This window comes from Dreissena polymorpha, chromosome 7 (genome assembly GCF_020536995.1).
Source record: "Dreissena polymorpha isolate Duluth1 chromosome 7, UMN_Dpol_1.0, whole genome shotgun sequence".
NCBI lineage: Eukaryota > Metazoa > Mollusca > Bivalvia > Myida > Dreissenidae > Dreissena > Dreissena polymorpha.
This window is the reverse complement of record NC_068361.1, coordinates 39,525,142-39,551,216: the sequence shown is the minus strand read 5'-3', so window position 1 is coordinate 39,551,216 and position 26,075 is coordinate 39,525,142. Positions and strand designations below refer to the sequence as shown.

At 33.8% G+C, this 26,075-nt stretch overlaps 2 protein-coding genes across 2 annotated transcripts; one reads left to right on the top strand and one right to left on the bottom strand.

Moving 5' to 3' along the window:
• The first annotated feature begins 6,357 nt into the window (after window positions 1-6,357).
• Window positions 6,358-8,547, top strand: LOC127838885 (zinc finger protein 862-like). Its single transcript, XM_052366933.1, has 4 exons — window positions 6,358-6,541; window positions 6,856-6,906; window positions 7,143-7,321; window positions 7,536-8,547. The coding sequence occupies exons 1-4, from the start codon at window positions 6,493-6,495 to the stop codon at window positions 8,394-8,396; spliced, it is 1,140 nt and encodes a 379-aa protein (XP_052222893.1). The 5' UTR covers window positions 6,358-6,492; the 3' UTR covers window positions 8,397-8,547.
• Window positions 8,548-17,313: 8,766 nt separating this feature from the next.
• LOC127839647 (85/88 kDa calcium-independent phospholipase A2-like) lies at window positions 17,314-25,935 on the bottom strand. Its single transcript, XM_052368032.1, has 9 exons — window positions 25,885-25,935; window positions 22,826-23,050; window positions 22,224-22,310; window positions 21,802-21,955; window positions 21,347-21,431; window positions 20,518-20,636; window positions 19,827-19,975; window positions 18,685-18,781; window positions 17,314-17,435 (listed from the first exon to the last, which is right to left on the bottom strand). Exons 1-9 carry the CDS (start codon window positions 25,933-25,935, stop codon window positions 17,314-17,316), a joined length of 1,089 nt encoding a protein of 362 aa, XP_052223992.1.
• Between the last annotated feature and the right edge of the window lie 140 nt (window positions 25,936-26,075).

Sequence of the window (26,075 nt, the reverse complement as noted above, 5' to 3'; positions counted from 1 at the left end):
CAATATTCTCCTTTAATAGAACATAAGCACAATAGGATTTACTAGACTACAATTATTATTCTACATTTGATGACTGTACTTTACTTGAATTTATGAAGCCTGTTCACAACAATAGGATTACGTTATAACATTCTGAAATAAGATAGTTAATATACAGGTAATAGCAGCGTTTTGATGCACTATGTTTCCTAAAATCTAAATACATGCATACAATATCAGTAAAATTACCTTATTTGACGTTGGCTATATTTTACGACGGCTTCCAAATTATCTTTTGAGCGAAACTAAAGGTTTATTAGCGCCATTCGCAAGCTCCACGGGTCAGTTTATGAACAAAGGAATCGGGCGTTGGCAGGCGGGAGATATTAAGATAAGAGAAGGGAGCTACCATTTCGATCGGTTTTATATATTCGAAGCGAAAAATGGATAAAAATACACATTTTCGTTCCAGCGAATTGACTTTTACAACACTTATATTTACAACTCAGCCTAATTATAGACATAAAACATTTTTGCCCCATCACACACTGCATTTAGTTGTTTCGAAAATACTATTACCGTACTTCGTGTCAAAGGTCAAATACAGTGGACGTAAACAATAACGATTCACTACGATATAAATTCGTACCACAATGATGCTTTATTAATTGTTTAATATTACTTCAAAAAGTACCAATTAATATATTGCAAAAGAGCTTGGAGCATTTTTAACACCCACTATATTCAATTAATTAACGCACACGTTCATTTAAATATTTATACGCAACACGCTTTTTACGTTGATAGCTATTTGTTGTTTTGTTCGTTTGTTTGTTGTTGTTATTTCTTTTTACACAAATCGATTGCCATGGTTGAATAATTATACTAAAAATGGATTAACCCACGATGTGTTTGCAAATGCTGATGACACGTTATTATAACGTTCTTATAACGTTCTGCGAATGTTAGGAATGTAACGATGCAAGTTGGTTTCCCGATAACGTTCCAACAAAAAAGTTGTAAGAACGTTACAGGAACGTTACACTTTTTAAGTCCACCGATACATAATTGGATCGTAAAAATATGCTGCTCAAATGTGACTTTCATAAAATATATTTTATATAACTAACATAAGTTACTAATACTGATACTTTGATTTTTGTTACAACGTTCTTAAAACGTTCTGGGAACGTTCTTTGTGATCATAACCTTAATAGAACTTAAGCGTAGCGTTATTTGAACGTTAAATGCTAGCTGGGTTAGTAAGACGCATACTTCTGCACGCTTTTCTTATACTATTTAGGTAACATATTTTACAGATTACTGAAAAATCATCGTATATAGCTATGACGCGATGGTTCAATAACCGAAGTGACATAATTTTTTTAAAAATGAAGGAATATTCAATTGTTGTTGACAATGAACAAAACAATTCTTCAACTAAGGACATATACTGCTTCTACAGTAAACAAAAAGCGATCAAATTTACATCTTAATTTGTTAATAAATCGTGACCATTCATCCGCTTAAGAGTTTTCCATTACTTAAGACTTACACGGGCTTGTCGACTACATTAGCTTCGGACGAAGAAGCTGAAATAGCCAATAGCCTTCTTATTGCACCATGCACATGTAAGCAGTTATTCAATTTACTTTTATTGATATTATATCGAACCGTGCCAGAACTTGAATGTACAAATGGCCACATAATAAACTACAGACTAACAAATACACGTAGCAATGGTAATTGCACTCCGACGATAAATTGACGTAAAATAACGCATAAAGCCGAAAACACTTATGTTGCTATTTGTCGCATTTGCATTGCTAAATGCCGCAAAACGAATCTTAATATAGTATCAGTAACGCTAGCAGTCGGTCGCAAATGGTGTATCAATAACGTTTATTGTCAAAACAAACATACATGGTACATGACGCAACATCAACAATTAATGTATTATCGCTTTTTTTTTCGCTCACTTTTAAGTTAATTCTATCCTTACATAATCTTTTCGAACATTCATTCGCTCTGAAAATATTGCTGTTTCTAACAGTTTAAACTTACACACTTAGTGAATATCAACATCGCACAAAGTTTAAAAAATACGTCCGTTACGGTTCAAGATTGCATGAAGAAATAAACGAGTTAATTTTACCTTTGTTCTTAAATATGTGAATCCATCGTTACGATAATAATTTATGTTATTTGAAACATTAAGTTTTTGTAGCCTTTGGTTTGGCTTCAATATTTTAATCGAAAGATATCTTCTTATCCACAAGAGAGCATTAAACGAAACTTGAAGGAATTGATGAATGGTTTATTCTCGTTCGATGTTATTCAAATCGTTGCGATCCGTTGCATATGAAGGTAACCAAAGCTTCAAAAATAAATAAAATAATAATTAAACCACAAAACCGTCGGCTTGAAACCGCAAAAGTCAGAAGTTTATTTGATATGAAGCATTATCCGATGGTGTTTAACTGTTTTACGAGATCTAAACTGTTTACGACCCATGATTTATTTAGACCTACATAACAGACACATATATTAAATCTGAAACCGCAAATAGATATAAAAACAGCTTACAAAGTAAGTAAATCAAAATCGAATTTCTCATGTTGTTTTTAAAACTAGGTTCGTAACGTTTTGCACTGTTCATCAAGTAATTTTGTGTTAATCATGCCAATTGGGTCAAATTTGGTCAAGTTTTCAAGTTACATGATAAAGTTAAATATCTTGTCTGAAACCGCAAGGATCGGGTCTAATATTTTGTCAGTAACATGAATGATAGATCTCTACAAGTATGCTTCAATTTTGCCCCTGTTATAAATATTGGCCCCGTCCTGTTTACGCGTCTATTGTAAATCATGCATCTGGGGTCTTTATTAGCCCCGCCCTATGTGTAACTTAGTGTCCTTCTTTGTATATAATAAAACAAAGTCTACTCTGAAACTGAAAATTTGTTTTGTGGTTCGGTACTGTATTTGTTTTGCGGTACAGAGCTTGGTTAACAGTTAAGTCGCAATGATTTATCTTATACTCAAAGTAATATGTTAACCCACAAATCTGCCAGGAACAATTAAGTGTGCGTTTTCTTTCTCGCAATGCTGCAGAAAACGACGTGGTCTACTATGTTGGACTTATTTTGACAAAATATGGTTTCTGCTTAGGCGAATTCATACTGTTAACATCGCAATCGAAGAGGGCAAAACACGTATCTAAGAAAAATACCTCTCAAACCATGGATGAAACTGACGCTATGTGCACATCACACAGATACACGGAAACCTAGATTGAGCGACATATTGTCTCACCAAATCATTCAAAACAAATATCAGCATATATTACTTGAATCAACGCGATCGCTGCAAATGCGGTGTTGACGACTGGTAAGCATCCGATGATCCCTGGCTAGCCGCGCTTTGCACCAAAGTTGTTTATGTTCAGTATAATAAGCGTTTCATGGCGTGGTTATTTTGACTCGTATTCGCTACACAAATTTTCGGTGTATTTCGATCAAGGATATATTCATGTACGAGAACAATGCTACAAGTTTGTGTTTCTTCGTGCGTTCGGTGCAAAATCAACTGGTGTCCAAACCGAGTCATCCGAAAAAAGGGTACAGTTTGCCTATCAAAATGCATTTTGGAGGGTTCATGTTGGATTGTGTGATGATAGTATTAGGTGGAATTTCTTGTATACTATAGTTTAAGTACCACATGTATGTCTTGTTTAGTTTCTTGACAGTCAAAACAGTATTTAAAAAAAGTATTTAAAAAAAAAAACGTTCAAATTTAGGATAAATCATCACGTGTTTTGTTTTCTAAACCAAGAGTCAAATCATAATATCACAGTTTGTTTTATTGGTCGGGTAGTAACATCTGCATTTGTTTTATGGGTCGGGTAGTAACATCTGCATTTGTTTTGTGGAATAGAGCTCGGTTTACAGTTTAGGATCAGCCGCAATGATTTCTAAAGACTATTTTTAAACTGAAATATTATTCGATCTGACAGGAAGAATAAATTATAGAATATGACTGTGTGTCGATTCTTGTTCAGATGCTTATCTCTTGTCACACAATCCATATCAATAGAACAGTTTCAATTTTCTACCCAAAACCTGTGAAACACTTGTAAGCCATTTGAAATGTTGTCTCTTGAATGCAAATATGTTTCACAATAACCTCTGCTAACAGTCAGAAACTGGAAAAAAGTTATAAGCGCACGAAATGCTTCTTTTGACTTGATGTAACTGAATACCGTGCACTACTTAATATGTGAGAATATTTCAGTTTTTATCAGAGGTAGCATAGAAAGCAATAAATCTTCTATCCAGCTTTGTACTATAGAATGTAGCTCACCATATTGTACCACTCAAATATTTCCGTTTGTGTATATTCATGACTGCTATGCAGAGTTTCAGATGTTTTGAACCAAACAGATTATACAGGGTAAATTTTAATGTAAGTGCTCACTAGAAAATACATTTTATCACTTGTTTTCAACCAAACATAACATGCCGCTTTTGTACATCAAAATTCATATTAATATTTTATATGGTAATATCACACACACAGAGTTAGTTTTCAAAATTTCACAAATGACCTGTATTTTCATCTTTCAACAGAAACAAAATATATTAGACAGCTTCACTTGACAATGCTCAGTGTATATTTCCACAATTCTGAAATTTAAATTCATGCAAGTGCAGCACTGAGCTGTAGAAAGTAATTTACACTCTACTTTACACACACTGTGCACTCAAGAGAAGAGAACAGAATTTACAAATGTAGTTCATTAACTGTTATTATCAGTATTCACATGGTTGTGTAAAGTTTACAAATATCATGATACTATGGTACACTATGTGAAATTTTAAACTGGGACATGTCAGCTAATACAGTGATCTGTTTCAACATTGAAATCAATTATTGTGACCAGACCTGTTCATTTTGGCCAGCATAATTCCTTATACACAGTCAACATTAATTTTCATTAAGAACTGCTACAGACATGATCAGATAATTCAACATAGTTGAACCAGTTTCAATTGCATACAGCCTCCAAAAATGCTTTCTTGACTCATAATATGGTTTCACAGTCTCAGCCAGAACTGGGGCGTGAACCCAGATTTCTTTTTCACACAAGAAAGCGTTTTGCATTAAACCATTCTGACTTTTGATCAGATCAACCAGGTAGAGTCAATATACATTGAAATGATTTTGGAAGACAGACATGAAATAGCCAAAATTTCCATTTATCTGTGTGTGTTTTTTTCATGTTACTTCTAAAATCTCAAATATCTACTATAGGCATTGATCAGAAAAATGACCAGTATGCACAGTTGTACATTTCACAAATTCATACTACGATGAGATCCACACTGTTTAGTCAATATGCATTAAAATGATTTGGGTCACAAACATAAAATAGCCAAAATTTCCAGTTTTCTGTGTTAATACCTGTTTTTATCTACTTTACAACAAACATGTTTTGGAGAATTTACTTTAAAATTAGCAAATATCTATTCTATGGGGAATGATTAGAAGAATTGACCTGACTGTGGATGTTCACTTGTGCATTTCACAAATTCATACTATGATGAGATGAATTCATCTACACTTTTGAGTGAATCTGCCCATAAAATGGTCACAAATATGCCTGCAAAATAAATTTCCAGTTTTCTGTGTTAATACCCTTTTTTATTCACTTTACAACAAACATGTTATAAAGGCTTTACTTTAGAATTTGCAAATAGCTATACTATGGGGAATGATTATTAGAATTGACCTGACTGTGGATGTACAGTTGTGCGGTTTTGATTTTAACAGTGTTTTACTACTCATAAAATGAACATGAATTGATCCACACTATTTTGTCAATATGCATTGTTATCATAAAATGATTTGGGTCACAAACATGCCTGCAAAATAGCCCAAATGTCATTTTTTCTCTTTTAATGCCTTTTTTTATGCACTTTACAACAAACATGTTATGAAGGCTTTACTTTAGAATTTGCCAATATGTATACTATGGGGAAAGCTTAGAAAATTTGACAGACTTACATAGGGTACAGAAAACACTAATTTGTTCACAAATATTAAAACATATGTGACTAGACATTATTATGCTGGTAAATTACAGGGTCCCCGATGTCGATCGCCATTGGCGCCATTTGCGACAAAATAAAAAATCTGGCGACAAATTTCGTAAATGGCGATTGTAAAAAAATCGGCATTTTTTTTTCTGCGTTCATATTTTCTTAAAATGACAAAAGACGCTGTGTTTACCAATTTGCTTTACGGCAGTCGTAATACTATAGATTTCCTTGATGTAAGCGATACAGCTGTAATCAATGGAGCGTGGTGCTGACTGCAGACTACCGCAAAGTGGCATGTTATGGTGATAATTGCGATTATTTGGGGTGTTGTTGCAAGTTATCTTAATTACCAAGTCTGGAAGGATGAAACACCCATCAAAACACAGCTTGATTTGTGGTGTTAATCAAAAATCATGTACGGATGCAGGGAAACAAACAGCGGTTGGCCAGTCTGTTTGTTTGGTAAGTAGTTTCCCTTCATGCGTGGTTAACCAAACATGATTGATTAGTGCTATATAAACGTGACATAATATTCTCAGTTTCACTCGTCAAAATGGCAAATTCACAGTGCATGACCCCTATAAAAAAGCAAACTTTAGAATCAGATGATTTTGAAACTCCTTCCAAAATGCAAAAAACTCTAAATTCACCTTCTAACAGAAATTTCAAAGACAATTGGATATCAGAATTTCCGTTTCTTAAGTATGATTCAAACACAAAATCTATGCTGTGCAAACTATGTATTTCATCAAAACTCAATAATTCATTTACTACAGGATGCACTGTGTTGAAGAAGGAAAACATTGTGAAGCATATGAAAACCAAAGGTGAGATTTACTCAAAACTATATTTACTCCAATACTTAAATTTAATTTAATTGTGTTGTGTTCTGGGCACTATGTAGTGGGTCAAATGCTAGAAAATATTTATAACATATATATGCTGTTATTGTCAGTAGCAGAAATTTCATTGTCACTATAAATATGTCAATGTATTACACAAATAAATTGATTTTCATAGTATTTTCATATTTGTTAATTATGTTGTTTTTTTGTATTTTTAGATCACCAGAAGGCAGTTGAAGCATCACAACTCCGGCGAGATATGCAGGCTGCCAAGGAAGTTTCCATCAACAAGAGCGAGGCGGCTGTCAGATGTGCCATGGCAAATGTTCTGTTCCTAGCCAAGGAAGATCTACCCAGTAGCATGTTGCCAGAGATGAACAAGTTCAGGATGTACCAGGTAAATAAAAAAGTAACACAAATACCATTTTGTGTGTTTATTTCATATTTGACTAAGGTAAATGTATTAATCAAATACATAGCAACACGGCATACTTGGTAAAATATGTATTTGCACCAAAACTCGAATAGAGGTCAATTATGATAATTAACACAGTAACCATTTTGATATACATGTTATGAATAAGACACTATGATGGGATGATTCTTTTCAGGGTTTGTCCGAACTTGCTGACCTGTGTGTTGACAGTCGGACGTCATACGAACATTCCACTTCCATCGATGAGTTCCAGGATGCTTTGTCAGATGTTTTGGAGGAAGACCTACTCCTGAAGATCAAGGAAAGTAGCAAGTTTAGTCTCATGATAGATGAGAGAACGGACATTTCTGTCCATCAAAAAATGATCATATATATAAGAATTCTTGAAAAGAACAATGTTGATGTTGTATTGCCTCATACATACTTCTTATCAATCAATTCTTTGTACAGGGCTGATGCAGAATCAATTTACAGAAAAGTTGTAAACACCCTGGGAGAAAAGGGTATTGACATAACAAAACTAACAGGTATAAGTACAGATGGGGCATCAGTCATGGTTGGAAATAAGTCTGGGGTAGTCAACAGGCTAAAAGCAGACAATCCTGGCTTGTTAGCTACACATTGCGTCGCACACAGGCTAGCCTTGAGTTGCTGCTCAGGGGCAGATGCTATTCCCTTTTTGGTGAAGGTTCAGGAAATATTGAATAGTGTGTATAAGTATTTCAGCCTTTCACCTAAGAATACTGCCATGCTGGAAGCAATCCAGAAGATGACCCCTGGGCAGGCAGGTAAGTTTAAAGAGGTCTTCCACACTAGGTGGCTCAGTTTTCATGGGTCTGTGGAAGCCATGATCCAGAACTTCAGCAGTTTAGTGTCTGTTTTTCTACAGGAGAAATCGGGTAAGGCTCTCAGTTTTTATAAGCCAATCACATGTTACAAGTTCTTGTATGTGGTGCATTTTCTAGCTGATGTCCTCCAACCCCTGGCAGTGCTCTCCAAGTCTTTCAGAAACAGGACCTCGACTTTGCAGAGGTAAGTCCGCTTCTGACAACAACCATCGAGTTGAATGAAAAACTCACTGCAGGTTAGTCTGGATATCGTCTCACTCAATTTCTTCAGCAGGTACCAGCAGAGCCCAGGACAGGGGATGATGGCTTAGAAACGTTTGAGTTTCAAGGCCACACCATCAGGGACAGTAGCAAGCAAAGGCAGGAAGCAGTAAGTATTTGTGATTCTTTTTCAGCAGGTATCATCAGAAGCATAAATGACAGATTTGCCGACAACCATGATGCTGGAGTCCTTACATCGTTGAGCATTCTATTCAACCCAGTCATTGCAAAGGACAGCAAAGTAAAGCATGTAGATGTAGTGGCAGAGTACCTATGTAGTGTAGGTTTTGAGGGATGTCTTGAGAGTTTAGGCATGTTCATGAATTTCATGCAGTCCCTTGTAGACAGTGGGAGTAAAATGTAGGTAACTCTAGGGACTCTGCCAACCTAGCCATTAAGAAAAAAGATGTGTACCCTGCAGTTGCAGAGGCAGCAGAGAGGTTGTTGGTAGCACCAGTAAGTACAGTAGATTGTGAACGTGGGTTCAGCAAACAGAACCTCATCAAAACCTGCCTTAGGAACAGGTTACAGGTAAGTAGGTGTGATAAGTTATTAAGGATTTCTCTTGATAGCAGGAAAGTAGAGGAGTTCCCCTTTGACAGGGCTTTCAGGAAATGGTCTTCAGTGAAGAGTCGTCGAATTTTGAAGTTAAGGTTTGTTAGGATGTAGGAGTAAGTTAGGATGTAGTTCTGTAGCATTTGTGGTAGGATTGGTAAAGCTTAAACATAATTGTGATATTTCATGAACTAAATTTTCAATGATGAGTTTCAGGCTACTTTGTCAGACGTGGAAGAAGCCCAAGGGGTGAAGAAGAATTCTAAACAAGAACAATTTTTGTGTTGTATATTTTATTGTTATGTGTTGCATTTATGTTTTACTTACTGTAAAATCATCAATGTACTGATCATTGGACTGTTGAATTGTATTTTTTCATGCCTTATTCAATATGCTGATCATTGGACTGTTGTATTGTATTAGTTCATGCCTTATTAAATATGCTGATCATTTAACTGTTGTATTGTATCTGCAAATTTAATAAGGCATGAAAGAACATTATACAATGATTGTATAATGTTCTTTCATGCCTTATTTAATATGCAGATATAAAATAAAATTGTAAAATGTGCTGTTAAAATCATTATTGTTAAATGTTCTGTTATTAAATCACCTTATTAAACATTGTTAAATGCTTATTTGTTGTTGGTATTTTTAAATCTTGTTTGTCCCAATATGGCCCCTATTTGGCGACAACTTTTTGAATTTGGCGAAAAAAAAGTGGCGACAACTTTTTAAAGGCCAGAGGGAACCCTGGGTAAAAGAAGCATTTCGTGCGCTTATAACTTGTTTCCAGTTTCTGACTGTTAGCAGAGGTTATTGTGAAACATATTTGCATTCAAGAGACAACATTTCAAATCGCTTACAAGTGTTTCACAGGTTTTGGGTAGAAAATTGAAACTGTTCTATTAATATGGATTGTGTGACAAGAGATAATCATCTGAACAAGAATCGACACACAGTCAAATTCTATAATTTATTCTTCCTGTCAGATAAATTAATATTTCAGTTAAAAAATAGTCTTCAGAAATCATTGCGGCTGATCCTAAACTGTAAACCGAACTCTATTCCACAAAACAAATGCAAATGTTACTACCCGACCCATAAAACAAATGCAGATGTTACTACCCGACCAATAAAACAAACTGTGATATTATGATTTGACTCTTGGTTTAGAAAACAAAACACGTGATGATTTATCCTAAATTTGAACGTTTTTTTTTAAATACTGTTTTGACTGTCAAGAAACTCAACAAGACATACCTGTGGTACTTAAACTATAGTATACAAGAAATTCCACCTAATACTATCATCACACAATCCAACATAAACCCTCCAAAATGCATTTTGATAGGTAAACTGTACCCTTTTTTCGGATGACTCGGTTTGGACACCAGTTGATTTTGCACCGAACGCACGAAGAAACACAAACTTGTAGCATTGTTCACGAAATACACCGAAAACTGCAGATTAAAATCGCATTTGTGTAGCGAATACGAGTCAAAATAACAACGCCATGAAACGCTTATTATACTGAACGTAAACAATTTTGGTGCAAAGCGCGGCTAGCCAGGGATCATCGGATGCTTTCCAGTCGTCAACACCGCATTTGCAGCGATCGTGTTTATTTAAGTAATATATGCTTATATTTGTTTGGAATGATTTGGTGAGACAATATGTCGCTCGATCTAGGTTTCCGTGTATCTGTGTGATGTGCACATAGCGTCAGTTTTATCCATGGTTTGAGAGGTTTTTTTCTTAGATACGTGTTTTGCCCTCTTCGATTGCGATGTTAACAGTTTGAATTCGCCAAAGCAGAAACCATATTTTGTCAAAATAAGTCCAACATAGTAGACCACGTCGTTTTCTGCAGCATTGCGAGAAAGAAAACGCACACTTAATTGTTCCTGGCAGATTTGTGGGTTAACATATTACTTTGAGTATAAGATAAATCATTGCGACTTAACTGTTAACCAAGCTCTGTACCGCAAAACAAATACAGTACCGAACCACAAAACAAATTATATATATATATATATATATATATATATATATATATATATATATATATATATATTATGAAAATACGGCGGTTTCAGAGTAGACTTTGATTTATTATATGCAAAGAAGGATACTAAGTTACACATAGGGCGGGGCTAATAAAGACCCCAGATGCATGATTTACAATAGACGCGTAAACAGGACGGGGCCAATATTTATAACAGGGGCAAAATTGAAGCATACTTGTAGAGATCTATCATTCATTTTACTGACAAAATATTAGACCCAATCCTTGCGGTTTCAGACAAGATATTTAACTTTATCATGTAACTTGAAAACTTGACAAAATTTTACCCAATTGGCATGATTAACACGAAATTACTTGATAAACAGTTCAAAACGTTACGAACCTAGTTTTAAAAACAACATGAGCAATTCGATTTCGGAAAAGATATACTTACTTTGTAAGCTGTTTTTATATCTATTTGCGGTTTCAGATTTAATATATGTGTATGTTATGTAGGTCTAAATAAATCATGGGTCGTAAACAGTTTAGATCTCGTAAAACAATTAAAGACTATCGGATAATGCTTCATATCAAATAAACTTCTGACTTTTGCGGTTTTTGAGCCGACGGTTTTGTGGTTTAATTATTATTTTATTTATTTTTGAAGCTTTGGTTACCTTCATATGCAACGGATCGCAACGATTTGAATAACATCGAACGAGAATAAACCATTCATCAATTCCTTCAAGTTTCGTGTAATACTCTCTTGTGCATTAGAAGATATCTTTCGATTAAAATATTGAAGCCAAACCAAAGGCTACAAAAACTTAATGTTTCAAATAACATAAATTATTATCGTAACGATGGATTCACATATTTAAGAACAAAGGTAAAATTAACTCGTTTATTTCTTCATGCAATCTTGAACCGTAACGGACGTATTTTTTAATTTTGTGCGATGTTGATATTCACTAAGTGTGTAAGTTTAAAACTGTTAGAAACAGCAATATTTTCAGAGCGAATGAATGTTCGAAAAGATTATGTAAGGATAGAATAACTTAAAAGTGAGCGAAAAAAGAGATAATACATTAATCGTTGATGTTGCGTCATGTACCATGTATGTTTGTTTTGACAATAAACGTTATTGATACACCATTTGCGACCGACTGCTAGCGTTACTGATACTATATTGAGATTCGTTTTGCGGCATTTAGCAATGCAAATGCAACAAATAGCGACATAAGTGTTTTCGGCTTTATGCGTTATTTTACGTCAATTTATCGTCGGTGTGGAATTACCATTGCTACGTGTATTTGTTAGTCTGTAGTTTATTATAACTCTTGTGTGGCCATTTGTACATTCAAGTTCTAGCACGGTTCGATATAATATCAATAAAAGCGCCACTGGTAAATTGAATAACTGCTTACATGTGCATGGTGCAATAAGAAGGCTAATGGCTATTTAAGCTTCTTCGTCCGAAGCTAATGTAGTCGACAAGCCCGTGTAAGTCTTAAGTAATGGAAAACTCTTAAGCGGATGAATGGTCACGATTTATTAACAAATTAAGATGTAAATTTGATCGCTTTTTGTTTACTGTAGAAGCAGTATAATGCCTTAGTTGAAGAATTGTTTTGTTCATTGTCAACAACAATTGAATATTCCTTCATTTTTCATAAAATTATGTCACTTCGGTTATTGAACCATCGCGTCATAGCTATATACGATGATTTTTCAGTAATCTGTAAAATATGTTACCTTAATAGTATAAGAAAAGCGTGCAGAAGTATGCGTCTTACTAACCCAGCTAGCATGTAACGTTCAAATAACGCTACGCTTAAGTTCTATTTAGGTTATGATCACACAGAACGTTCCCAGAACGTTTTAAGAACGTTGTAACAAAAATCAAAGTATCAGTATTAGTAACTTATGTTAGTTATATGAAATATATGTTATGAAAGTCACATTTGAGCAGTATATTTTTACGATCCAATTATGTATCGGTGGACTTAAAAAGTGTAACGTTCCTGTAACGTTCTTACAACGTTTTTGTTGGAACGTTATCGGGAAACCAACTTCCATCGTTACATCCCTAAAATTCGCAGAACGTTATAAGAACGTTATAATAACGTGTCATCAGCATTTGCAAACACATCGTGGGTTAACCCATTTTTAGTTAATTATTCAACCACGGCAATCGATTTGTGTAAAAAGAATTAACAACAACAAACAAACGAACAAAACAATTACAAGCTATCAACGTAAAAAATCGTATTGCGTATAAATATTTAAATGAACGTGTGCGTTAATTAATTGAATATAGTGGGTGTTAAAAATGCTCCAAGCTCTTTTGCAATATATTAATTGGTACTTTTTGAAGTAATATTAAACAATTAATAAAGCATCATTGTGGTACGAATTTATATCGTAGTGAATCGTTATTGTTTACGTCCACTGTATTTGACCTTTGACACGAAGTACGGTAATAGTATTTTCGAAACAATTAAATACAGTGTGTGATGGGGCAAAAGTATTTTATGTGTATAATTAGGCTGAGTTGTAAATATTAGTGTTTTAAAAGTCAATTCGCTGGAACGAAAATGTGTATTTTTATCCATTTTTCGCTTCGAATATATATAACCGATCGAGATGGTAGCTCCCTTCTCTTATCTTAATATCTACCGCCTGCCAACGCCCGATTCCTTAGTTCATAAACTGACCCGTGGAGCTTGCGATTGGCGCTAATAAGCCTTTAGTTTCGCTCAAAAGATAATTTGGAAGCCGTCGTAAATATAGCCAACGTCAAATAAGGTAATTTTACTGATATTGTATGAATGTATTTAGATTTTAGGAAACATAGTGCATCAAAACGCTGCTATTACCTGTATATTAACTATCTTATTTCAGAATGTTATAACGCAATGCTATTGTTGTGAACAGGCTTCATAAATTCAAGTAAATTACAGTTATCAAATGTAGAATAATAATTGTAGTCTAGTAAATCCTATTGTGCTTATGTTCTATTAAAGGAGAATATTGGTTCTTATTTTCCTAAAAGAATGTAAATATTCAATAAGACCGTAAAATCGCAAACAATAGTGCTTGTGAATATAACATTAATAATAGCAGTACTTAATTGATGACATCATTAACAAAAGTTAAAATGTAACAAAATATATAAATGGTCTGAATAGAGTTTGAACTCGCGCCCATAAAACTTGAAAGCTTCAATGAAAATTTTCTAAACCAATGTACCGTTCAAATATTAATATCGTTAATAAGCATGCGCAAAGCAGCATATACTTGTGCGTTATATTTCATTTAGATAAAGTTATTAAATAACTTTGGTGTATTCTGTATTTCCAGGATGCCAACGAAGATCCACCTCCAACTGATCAAGATTCAAGATAAATGGTCTTGTCACAGATTCATTGACGATATTTTCGTCTTCTTTTTTTATATATCTTGAAAGGAACATTTACATTTTTGTAAAGGCAGTTAATTACTTAACACTCATGATCGAAGACTAAACATGCATAAGAGATAAACCGGTAGTTCTGTAAATATCGTTTGAAAGAGACAAACTTCATTGTAATATTTAAATGTTTTGAATTGTTTTTCTTCACAAAATGTGTTCACTTTAGCATGTGGCAAATTACTCCATATCATATCAATAACTCTGTGGCAACTTGTTTAAACTGTTGGCTGTAAATATTGATTATAATTATATCACGCTACCAAATATCTGACTCTTCAAATACAAAGATTTGTATGCACATTATTTACATTTGTTTAATAAAGAATAAATTGTTGTATTAACTGGTCAAATAACAAACAAGTTTTATACAGTATAAATAATATTTTTGGATTAGTTAATGAAGAAAAAATTAAAGGAACATATATCTGTCTATACGCTTGTGTGAAGTTCAATATCTTTAAAATATGTTTCAGTGTGTTTCGAATATTATATGAAGTATGACGTGCTTATTGGCCAACAAAGGTTGTAGTTTATTATGCAAGCTATAGACAAAGTTCATCATCAATAATGCACCTTATTTAAAATGGGTTTAATTAAAAGGTCTGAATAAAATAAGCATTTTGAACATTTAAAAAGATGAATTGACGGTTATTTTTCAAATAAAAATTCATAAAAATCCCTGCATAAATTAGTTTGGCACTTAAATATATCCTCTATTGTTTAGAAAATGTTATGAACTTGTATATGTGACTGTCATGCAGTTGTATTTTTGTGGATTTATATTTGTGTACTTTTTACATTCATAAAATAAACTTTTGTAGAATTAATTTCCGTTGGTTTTAAACTCAAAATAACAGTTATATTTAGGTTTGTTTTTTAGGTTACATTGTAACGTTATTCCGCAACGTTTCGGGAACGTTAAGCACACCATACATTTTAACGTCAGGAGAACGTTGCAATGCAACGTTTCTGTAACGTTTGGGCTAACGTTAGGAAAATGTTCTAAGTACGTTTTCGTGATAGCTGGGAATATCCTTATTTTAAATAAAAAAAATTCGGAATTAATTAATTTTCAACGCATATAGATATGATTTTTATTACGTTTAATATCGCTTTTCGTTCAGATATTTCGAAGGCATTCCACTTTTTACATTGGATTTTTTTAGATTAACACTTCTTTTTTAATAACAGCCTTATTATTTGATTGATTGTTTGTATCGGAGACACAAATTTAGCGAGAAAATCATGATGCTGAATTTCTTACACTTTATATTCACATAAAAGGACGAACTCATGATTGCTAAATTACGGAAATAATCTAAAATAAGATCAGCAGATGTTCGACAAGGATAGGTAAAACATGACCTGAAAGGTTCATCCTGTATATAAAGAATGCAGTAAGTTTCGAACTGGAATGTATTTAGTTCTACGGATTATGACCTTAGAGCTCCACATTTTTAAAATGTATGCTATATGTAGAGGTAAACAAGTTTGTTAAACAAAAGTACTTGACGTAATTGTTGTTCCATGTGATCTCACGACTATCTTAATCATAAACAAGTGCAGAAGTATTCAAGACATTATCCAGATTGTCCAATAGTACATTGTGAAGTAAATTAGATGTGCTAGCATTAAACTCGTCTTGCATTTGAGTTGTGTAAAACTTAAATGTTTATCTCAAGAACTGATTACATCTTGAGATTTTCAATTCATTGACATTTAAGATCCTTTAAATATATACTGATAAAATATGATTTAACAAACAACATTATATATATATATATATGTTTTATACATAAAACGAACATACCCCCAAAACTATACAGTGTGTACAATATGTAGAATTTTAAATCATATCCAAATATAATAATGTGAGAGCATTGCTTAGTATTGTATGAATGTTATTCTTGACAATAATATCCAATACATTTTTAATTTATATTATTGAACAATTATTTAAGCATTAAAACAAAGTTATCTTTTGATTTTTGTTTTTTAAAGTAAACAAACAAATCAATGCAAACACACTAAAATAAAATAAAAAAACACTTAAAAAACAACACATATTTTAAAAATTTTAAGTAGGTTTTCTAATATAAAAAAATTATGCCAACGAACACATGTATGCGTATAAAGATAAAAAAAAAGTAAACAAATTACATGTTACATATTATACAAAAGTTCATCCTCTTTGTTAGCAAAACAGTCGCAGTCTAGCACAATTCTTGGAAGCCTGATTGCAAGCTGGTGAGACACGTTGAGTGGTATGCTTCAGGCTCTTAAACAGAAATAGTTAATAATCAGCATAAACGGATTAAAAAAAAAATCACGGGAGTAAGGCGCGATCAAGTACGGAATGTGACTCTAAGTAAATTAAAGATATAATTATAGAGTTTCAATGTGTACACAATGCAATTAATTTAAATCCTTAATAAAATCCTTGTAAGCAGCTAGAAAAGCGGCCTATAGTAAAGCTTCTTGGATTTCGCGCAAATGTATTTAAGGCTGCATTGGAAAATAATCGTTTTCTATATAGTTCAGACGACGTCGTAGATGTAAATTCAAAGAAAGCATTGCACGTTAGTTCGTCAACACTTTAAAATCATGTTCCAGTCATTTTTTTAAATAAAATGTTCACAGCCTTCACACCCAGATCATTGTTTTTAATTTCAGGATGACCTTCAATCAGTTCTCAAAATAATAATTCGCGATCTACCTTTTCAAATACTGCGCGATCTTCGTTATGCTATCCATTTGTTCTCCGATATAGTCTTTTGTTTTCTGAATCATCCGCTCGAGCTTTTGTTTATCGACACAGTTCAGGGGAACATCCTCTGTCAGAAGCGGTGACAACCGGAAGAACGGCACATTCATCATCTCGCACCAAGCACTTGCACGATTCGTCGGTTGCCCGTCCGATATTGAAACCTGAAGTTGACAACAACTCTTTGGGTTTAAATGTAAACGCTGCTTTGTGAGTAATATGCTTAAGACCTTTACGAGGTTCTAGCAAACAGCTTGTGTGTTTTGGTTCTACAAAAAAAAAACGTTTCATAATTGGCAGCCGCTTACATAAAATAAAATGAAAGCTAAAAACATGAGCTCAATTAATTAAAACATCTTTTAATCGATCATTATGACGCTGTGTGTCAAGGCGGCAGGATATGACAGGGCTAGGCTCGTAACCAGTCCTACCTCTGCAGTTAGAACCGAGCTTTCAAAGGCGTAGTTTAAAATGGATTATTTTTACATGTTTCTAAATATAAGTGGAGTAGTAGAAACAATTACATACATGAAAGGTTTTCAAAACAATATTAAACGTCATTGTTTATGGAATAAAAACTCATGTTAGCCCAAGCCATGTTTAATAATAAATATAAATGATATTGTATATGTTTTACAACAAAAATCAATAGTAATGTTATTATAATAGTTGAATCTGATTTTTGTAAATTTTGGCTAAATGTGCATTAAAATGCTGGTGATTATAATTGTATGCAGAACAATTTCGTAAGTTTAATGAATACAAAGCGACCGAACTTTATAGCTGTCTCATTTTCATGAATTACTAAAAGCATTCTGCAAATATGTATATATTAGCTTTTTTGTTCATTATTGTTGAAACAAATTTTTCTTAGAGACAAATAAAATATTAATAAGACTCCCTTTTTTGCAACCCCATATCAGAAATGTCTGGCATCACATAATATAAAAAGTCACCCACAATACATTATTCTTTGTACAATCCCAAAAATAATGCTTCATGTATAGTAATTAGTTTTCGTAAATCGATATAACTTAGGTTTTAGCTCCCTATATTTATAATGGTAACCGAGTGCGACTGGTGTGATAAAATATCACAAGACATTAAGTATAAACCTGAGGTTAGACAGCTACGGCGAAAAAAAAGCCACCTGTCTTATGAAAATAATCGATGGATATTCTATTATTTCGATAAAATTTTAAAAGAACCATGCGCTTCATTATAAGCGTCATCTATTGTTAATATACAAGTACAGTAACTGTTATCGTCGGTAACGTTCATCTTTTAACGACGAACTTCAGTTATTCGAAACATTCATTAGCAATCTCAGCATGAACTTTGTTAAGATTAAATGTACCTGATATAATACGTCTTTAGCGAAGTTCATCAGGGGTATGATCCCATATATACTACCAAAGGTTATGTCTGGGACTGTTGCAGGTATGTAGTCCTCATGGCCGCAACCAAGTGAAACCACCACGTCCAGAGATCGACCTGAATCAGCTTTTTTCTGCAACCATAAACGGAACACATACAACGCAAATGAAACGATGTGTTTGAAGTAACATAGCGCCGATCTATTAAGTAACTTAACAACAAATTGAAGAGATCGTATTATTGTGTTCAAACCTTGACCCTTTATTAACAAAAGTAATAAACGCACAATGTAGCATGCAGTTCTAAACAGAAAACTTAAGCCTTCCGGCACATAACTAGTGATTGCCTTCGTTTTGTTAATTAATAATTTTGTGTGAAATATGATCGCACTAGATACATCTTAATCGCATTGTGAACGTAAGTATGTGTATTTGATAAATATGCAAACACATGAAAACAATGTGCATACCCTCAGCCTGTTAATGTACCGTAATTTGTATTAGTATTCCTAATATCGCATGTGTCAATGTGCTTAGGGTAAAAATAAAGTGGTTAAAACACGACATGACAATTAGACATGTTTGCAGCTTCATGATAATCCAGTGTATGCGTTGTCAGGGGATTCAATGACACCGCAATAGTTTGCATCCTAATTTTTGCTTACAATTTCAAGCATATACGTTTATGTTTAAACAATTTAAATAACCCATAATTCAATTTATATATTTCCTATCATCAAATAAATATCATTAATCATTGTGAAAATAAATAAAAAATGTTTAGAAAATTAGAGAGTTTTATCGCAATATACAAACTAAAACAAGGTTATTTGCATAACTACCAAATTACATACGGATATCATATTTATATTTTATCACATGACATCATTTGTCAATTTCTGATTTTTTTGGACACAGGTAAAGTGTCGATTAAAATGTTGTCCGTCCCATGGGCGCAACGGTCAATAATTATCTTCGACTATGGCAAATTCACTGCGTAGTAAGATATGTTAACGGCGTAAACGCGAACACTGGTAAAATGTACAAGTTATCTGTTCTTCGTTAACATTCAATAGCATTTACTTAATTTGATTAAAAATGGTGTGTGGGTACCTTTTAGACACACTTAAGTGGTATTGTTTTGTATATTGTTTTCTTAATTATTTAAACCGTGCTCACCGTTTGTTCTTTCTTAAATTCGTGAATTTCCGCGAGAATGTCAAGGGTAGGGTTGTTGGACATCAAGCCTCCATCAAGGAACTGATTGTACGGATGAAAGTATGAGGGCGCTGCAGACGTGCTGCGGGCTGTCTCCCAGATGAACTGCTCTGGGTAAAAGAAAAACACCTAATCTTTAGCATTTCTAAAATAATATAAAGTCAGAGTGTATATGATCTTATTAAAAAATATACAAAGCCGATTTAACATGAATAATAAAAAATATAACAAAAGCTCAGAAGAAGTAGAACGAGAATATAAACAAAACTGTTTTTACATTAGCAAATAGTTTTAGCCATAAAATCTTTCAAAAGACATGCATGCACACTGTCGGGAAAAGCCCATGTGTCAATACAACAAATGGACGTCTGATGGTTCCCCATCATATACGAGTAAACGTCGGTATCGGCTGAACCTTGTTCTTTTAAGTAAACGATATTGTATTTATAGTTAAATTTAAAACAGAGTTAATTAAGTCTATCATACTTACCCGTTTATGTTAATGTGTTTGTAGCGATAGCTAGATCACAGTTTTAAAATAAAGGTTTAAATACCATGGGTACATTGTATTGATAAGTCCTTTAACTGTTGTTTTTGTACTTTCGTATACGTAAGTGTGCTACCTCAAAGAATGAAATAAAAAAAAAATCACCATTTGGTGGTTTGATGCGATAAAATCCTTTTTCTGCTTGCTTGTATCCTTTCATGTACGACCGAAACATGTGAAGTTTCCACGGTCTGTGGTCTCCTAAAACTCCAGTTATCAGGACCCTGCAATAAATAGAGGATATTTGTTGGATTCGATGAAATATCGATTTTATTTCACGAGTGATCATTAACAATAATATTTTCACGAGTGACGCAGCCACGAGTGAAAATATGTATTTTTTATGATCACGAATGAATTAAAATCGATATTCCATCGAATCCAACCAATTTTCTTTTTATTTTATACTTTTTCACCGTAAATTTACATTGAAAAAGAGTTTAACTGGATAATTTCGCTGGATTTATGACGTCATTTCGTCGAAAAAATGACGTCATTTCACATTAAAACAGTGAAAAATATCGATATTTTTCACTGTTATTATTCACTGTTAAAAGAAGTGAAATACCAGTTTTATTTCACTGATATTTCTCTATAGACCACCGGAAAGCATAAAAAAAAATTTTTTCTTTATCAATATGTTTTAAACAGTTGTATCCCCCAATTTATCGTTGTGGTTGTGATAATGTGTTATGCATTTGTGTTTTAAAACAAGAAGATTGATAAAATTCAATAAATATATTCGTTTATAAATACAAAATTAAACATATATAAAAAATCGTTGTGTATGTTTTTACTAGCAGATTTTAAACTCTTCGGATTAATGGCATGGTTAAGTCAGGAATTTACTTTACATTACATTTCTTACTTTGGATAAATTATATCCGTCATAACGCTTGTTTCCCCAAATTGCTCTTTCAACAATTTTTCTAACACTTCAGAATCGTACGGCGCTGAGCCCGTGAATACTTGGTCCTTCAGTTTATAGTAAATGTTGCGAATGTGAGAGACGGATTTGCCTGTAAAATGGATAATGACCACCAGTTAACAAACGCAAAAAACGTATATCAAGTAATCACGTTTTAATCATTATTATCCCATAATCGGTATTTATCGTAAAACTAAACATCGGTTTGAATTCTGATTGAATCATGATGCTTCGGGATTACCAGTCACGCTCCAGGACGAGCAAGATTAGGATTATAGAGTAAACTTGCGTGTAATGATGTACCACAATTACAATTTAAACTGTTTAAGTTGTTTTTTGCAAAATGCCCAAACGTTCGAACAAGGGTCATCGCTTTTACATGAAGCAGGTCATCATGTTTTAGTGTTTGTAACATAACTTTATGAGGAAAAAATCAAATGATGTTGTCAATAGTATCTTACCCGTTGCAATACCCAGTGCAATAATTCCTCCGGTGCTTGTTCCGCCAATCCAGTCAAACAGTTGTTGTATTGGTAGACCCGCTTTCTTCTCGATTGCCTCCAAGATCTCGAGCATAACGAGTCCTCTAATGCCTCCACCGTCCATAATCAATATCTTGATAGACAGGAATATTATATGTATGCATCATATAACAAGATTCAATACCATGACGGACGCTAAACAAACATATGTAGGCACACGACACATTTCTGTAATTCATGCTGCACATGGCCAGAGCCTGTCTGCAACATGTACGTATTGCCAGATTGTAATTGTTGTTTACTTTGTCTTTTTATTGAACAATCTCTGAAAACGCATTAAGCTTAAAACGCAAATAAGATTCAACAATAAGTCTAGTTGTGATAAATAATTAGTATCTCACCCTGCCCCCTTCAGCCATATTCCATCCTGATACGTTTAAACTGCGTTGTGGTTGAATGTTAGAATCCTCTGCAGTCTCGTCAAGCAACTTTAAGAAAACAGTAGGTCATGTTAGATAACTCTACGGAATTATGAAGAATGCTTAGTATTATTATTTTTGTTATTGACGTACGAACGTATTGTAGCGTTTATATTGTATTTGATCATACACTTCAATTCAAAGGTGTTCAATATTAACCACGAAACTGAGATATCGTGTACAGTGGTTTTACTATTTTGATGCAACATAATTGGGTTACTATAGAAAACTGGCCTGTGCAGAGTTTCATTTAAAAAACGTCTTTTCAAATTGGTCGTCCATAAAAACTTATGCATTTTTGTATTGACTTATTAATTTTGATAATGTTTAATAAAGTTTATCAATAAATACTAAATAAATACTAAACAGTTTATAGATGTAGCCAAATTAGTCGACTAAACATGTGCCGTTTAAGGGAGAAAAGAAAGTAGGATTGTTTTTAAATATAGCTCACTAATATTAACGCAATACTTGCGAACTAAACGGGAATGCTTTACAAGTAATACAATATTTCAAATATCCACCTGCGCTTTGTCATCTTCGACACTGTCCAATGTATATTCGGACCCAATATCTTTGGCAGCGAACTGCGCTATCTCTTCAAACTTGTCATCGTCGGAATCAATGGGGAACAGTCCTCCAGACATAGGGCCATTCTTTCCAGAGCGAATATCTTTGCCAAGCACCATTGCGCCAAGGGCTATTAGTGCTATTATCTTGTAACTGACGGAAGCCATGTCAATTGTCTTCTGAAAAGTAAGAAACAAAACCTCTGAACGTATATGCAAACGATTCGTAACGATTTATACGTTTAAAAGTGTATTGTTTGATTTACTATGAAACGATCGCAAGATAGACATTTTGTAATAACGTATTCAGTTATCGTTTTATTAAACAGTGAATGAGTGCGTGTGTGTATTTTAAGAATGCTTGATTCAATTTTGCTCAGGTATAACTTGTATTTTCTAAAGTTTCGGCCAACGCTAATATCAAGATAAATTGCATTCACTGATTGGAAGTAATTTAGAGCAATAATATCACGTTTTTTTACGGGAAACACGTATACATAAAATACGATGATAATAATAATAAACAGTAAACAAAATAGTACATTGCGGATATAAAATACAAACACTCCATATTATAAGTGCATACACGATTAACCCTATTGCTAATAACATGAACCATAATGGAAAAATGGCAATGCTATGGTTGCTATAATTAAAGTTGCAACAAATAGTGAAACATTCATAGGTCATTAAATTGATGTACAGTGTTGTTGTTGTTTTTTGTTGTTGTTTTTTTTTCAACATACTGTTAACCCTTTCAGTGCGGGAACCGAATTTTAAAGGCCTTTGCAAACAGTTTGGATCCAGATGAGACGCCACAGAACGTGGCGTCTCATCTGGATCGAAACTGTTTGCTATTCTGATAGTATTCTTTGAAAAAAAATGAAGAAAATGCTTATTTTACAAATTCAGCAGACGACATTTTAGCAGACGACAAATTTCCCAGCATGCAAAGGGTTAATTATCTTTGATATGCTATTAAATGGATGCATTTTTATATTGAAAGCTTGTTTTAAACGGTATTTAATTAATATGTTCTCTAGGTTAAATTTTCCTAAAACGAAAAGCTTAACTCTTTAAAAACGTGTCATTTACAAAGACTTACCCTTCGAAGTAGCTTTAGCTCGCTAGCGCCGTTCAGAGCAATAAACGTACCGAACAGTGAAACCGTCAACTTATATCATGACTCTTTATGCGCCGTGCGTGACTATCATTTTTCAGATCTATACCTCGGGTGTAAGAATAATCGCATTTGCATAAACATTAAGTGCGCAGACAACAGCTGAAATGCCACGTACCTACTTTTGCGCTTGAATCGCTTTTTTATCTTTATACATCTCCGGCGCTTTCCTGTTTACGAGAATTTTCAGTTGCCCGCTTCTTTTATCTACTTTTACTTTCAATGGTGTAATTTCAAATTAGGTGTATTTGGCTAAATGAAGGTCAGAGTTGTGGTCCTTCACCGGTGATTATATAACATGATCACTAAGACAAATTGATCATTCATTGAATATATGAAAAGAATGTAAAGATATTGAGATGTTGCAAGCATTAATCCTATGGCGACGCCCACGGCACAAATGAGTGAGTAGTATACTTCGGACTGAAAAAGAATGGGTCGTGCAAAATATGAGTCGCGTTCTGAGAAAACTGGGCATAATGCATGTACGTAAAGTGTTGTCCCAGATTAGCTTGTGCAGTCCGCACTAAATTGGATTTTTGCTAAGAAGAGACTACATTTTAACGAAAAATGTCATACAACCGGAAAGTTTCTCCCTTGATCAGCCTGTGCGGACTTCAGGAATAAATAAATAAGATATTTATGTATTATTTTGCCAGACTGACAGGCATTTTAAATAGGATTAAATAATATCAATAATTTAACAGTATGAAAACAATAATTTAGCGTCGTGGAGAAACACTCCAAACTAAGCACGTCGACCTATTTATTTTGAAAGCATAATAAGTAGGTGTTTCAACGGTTTAAATTACGCATAACTAGATTCCTAATATCAAAGCTGAGACCAATTGTCAAAACAGTTCATATTTACGGATCGATAACTTATTTTCACCAGGTTCATTCGCATAATTGACATTCACGCACAGTTAGAAATTAAACATTAAACATTCATTAAAATACTTACCATCTGCGTTTCATCAAAGTTCATATTTACAGATCAATAACTTATTTTTGATCCAATTCTTTCGCATCGTTGAAATTTACGTAGTGTAACGAACAAGATGACATCTCTGTCAGAAATTATTTGCGTTTACCAGCGACCCAAACAGTCATGATCGTTAGACTTGAATATGTTTATCATCGTGACTCCTGCGGCAAGGGTGTTTGGTCAGTATCCACTGTACTAATCTCCGTTTCATCTTGTGCTTTATATAACGACTTTCTACTGTATCACAGTTTTCATTCGCTCATCTCAGCATTAATGATTATTAGTTCGACCGCGTCATGCGATAATTGAGCATTCGCGCAGTTAGGTCAGGAGCGTGCCTTCTATTTGTCGTGATTTTATGTGAGAATGCTCGGGTTGGTCGTTAGTTACGCTGAATGTGTATAGCATATGACCCATTTTTTTATGATGAAGCTCAATTGATGAGGTGGGTGGTTGTTCGTCGTCTGTTGTCACCATGTAATAGCTTTTTTACATGGGATTTTGAGAATAAAGTGGAATGGGGGGACAAACCGTGTCTTGTGGACTAAGGTTTTCAATATATATTTTAGGTGTGATTTTAAAGTTTCACTGAACAAGATTTCATATGTATCTTACTGGAAACTAGTTCATATTAAACATGTCGTATCGGCTCTGATTCGTTTACAAATTATGAAAACAATGAAAATTTCTGGATTAGTTTAACCATATATTGGTATTAATATAGCCTGATCTAAATTAACACATCGTCTTTTGGTCGGTTGGTCGGATTTCCGTCGTACAATGTCGGCACTCGTGTGTCGGCTTATAAAGCGCTGAATAGATATTTACTAAACTGCACACGAATACCTTTTGACGGTCCTCGATGTCGATCAAGTAGATCCTGTCCGATGCACACATATGTGTGTGTGTGTGTGTGTGTGTGTGTGTGTGTGTGTGTATATTTATTGTTTGCTGCTGTTGTTGTTTTACAATATATATGAGTCCTGTTCTGAGAAAACTGGGCTTGATGCATGTGCGTAAAGTGTCGTCCTAGATTA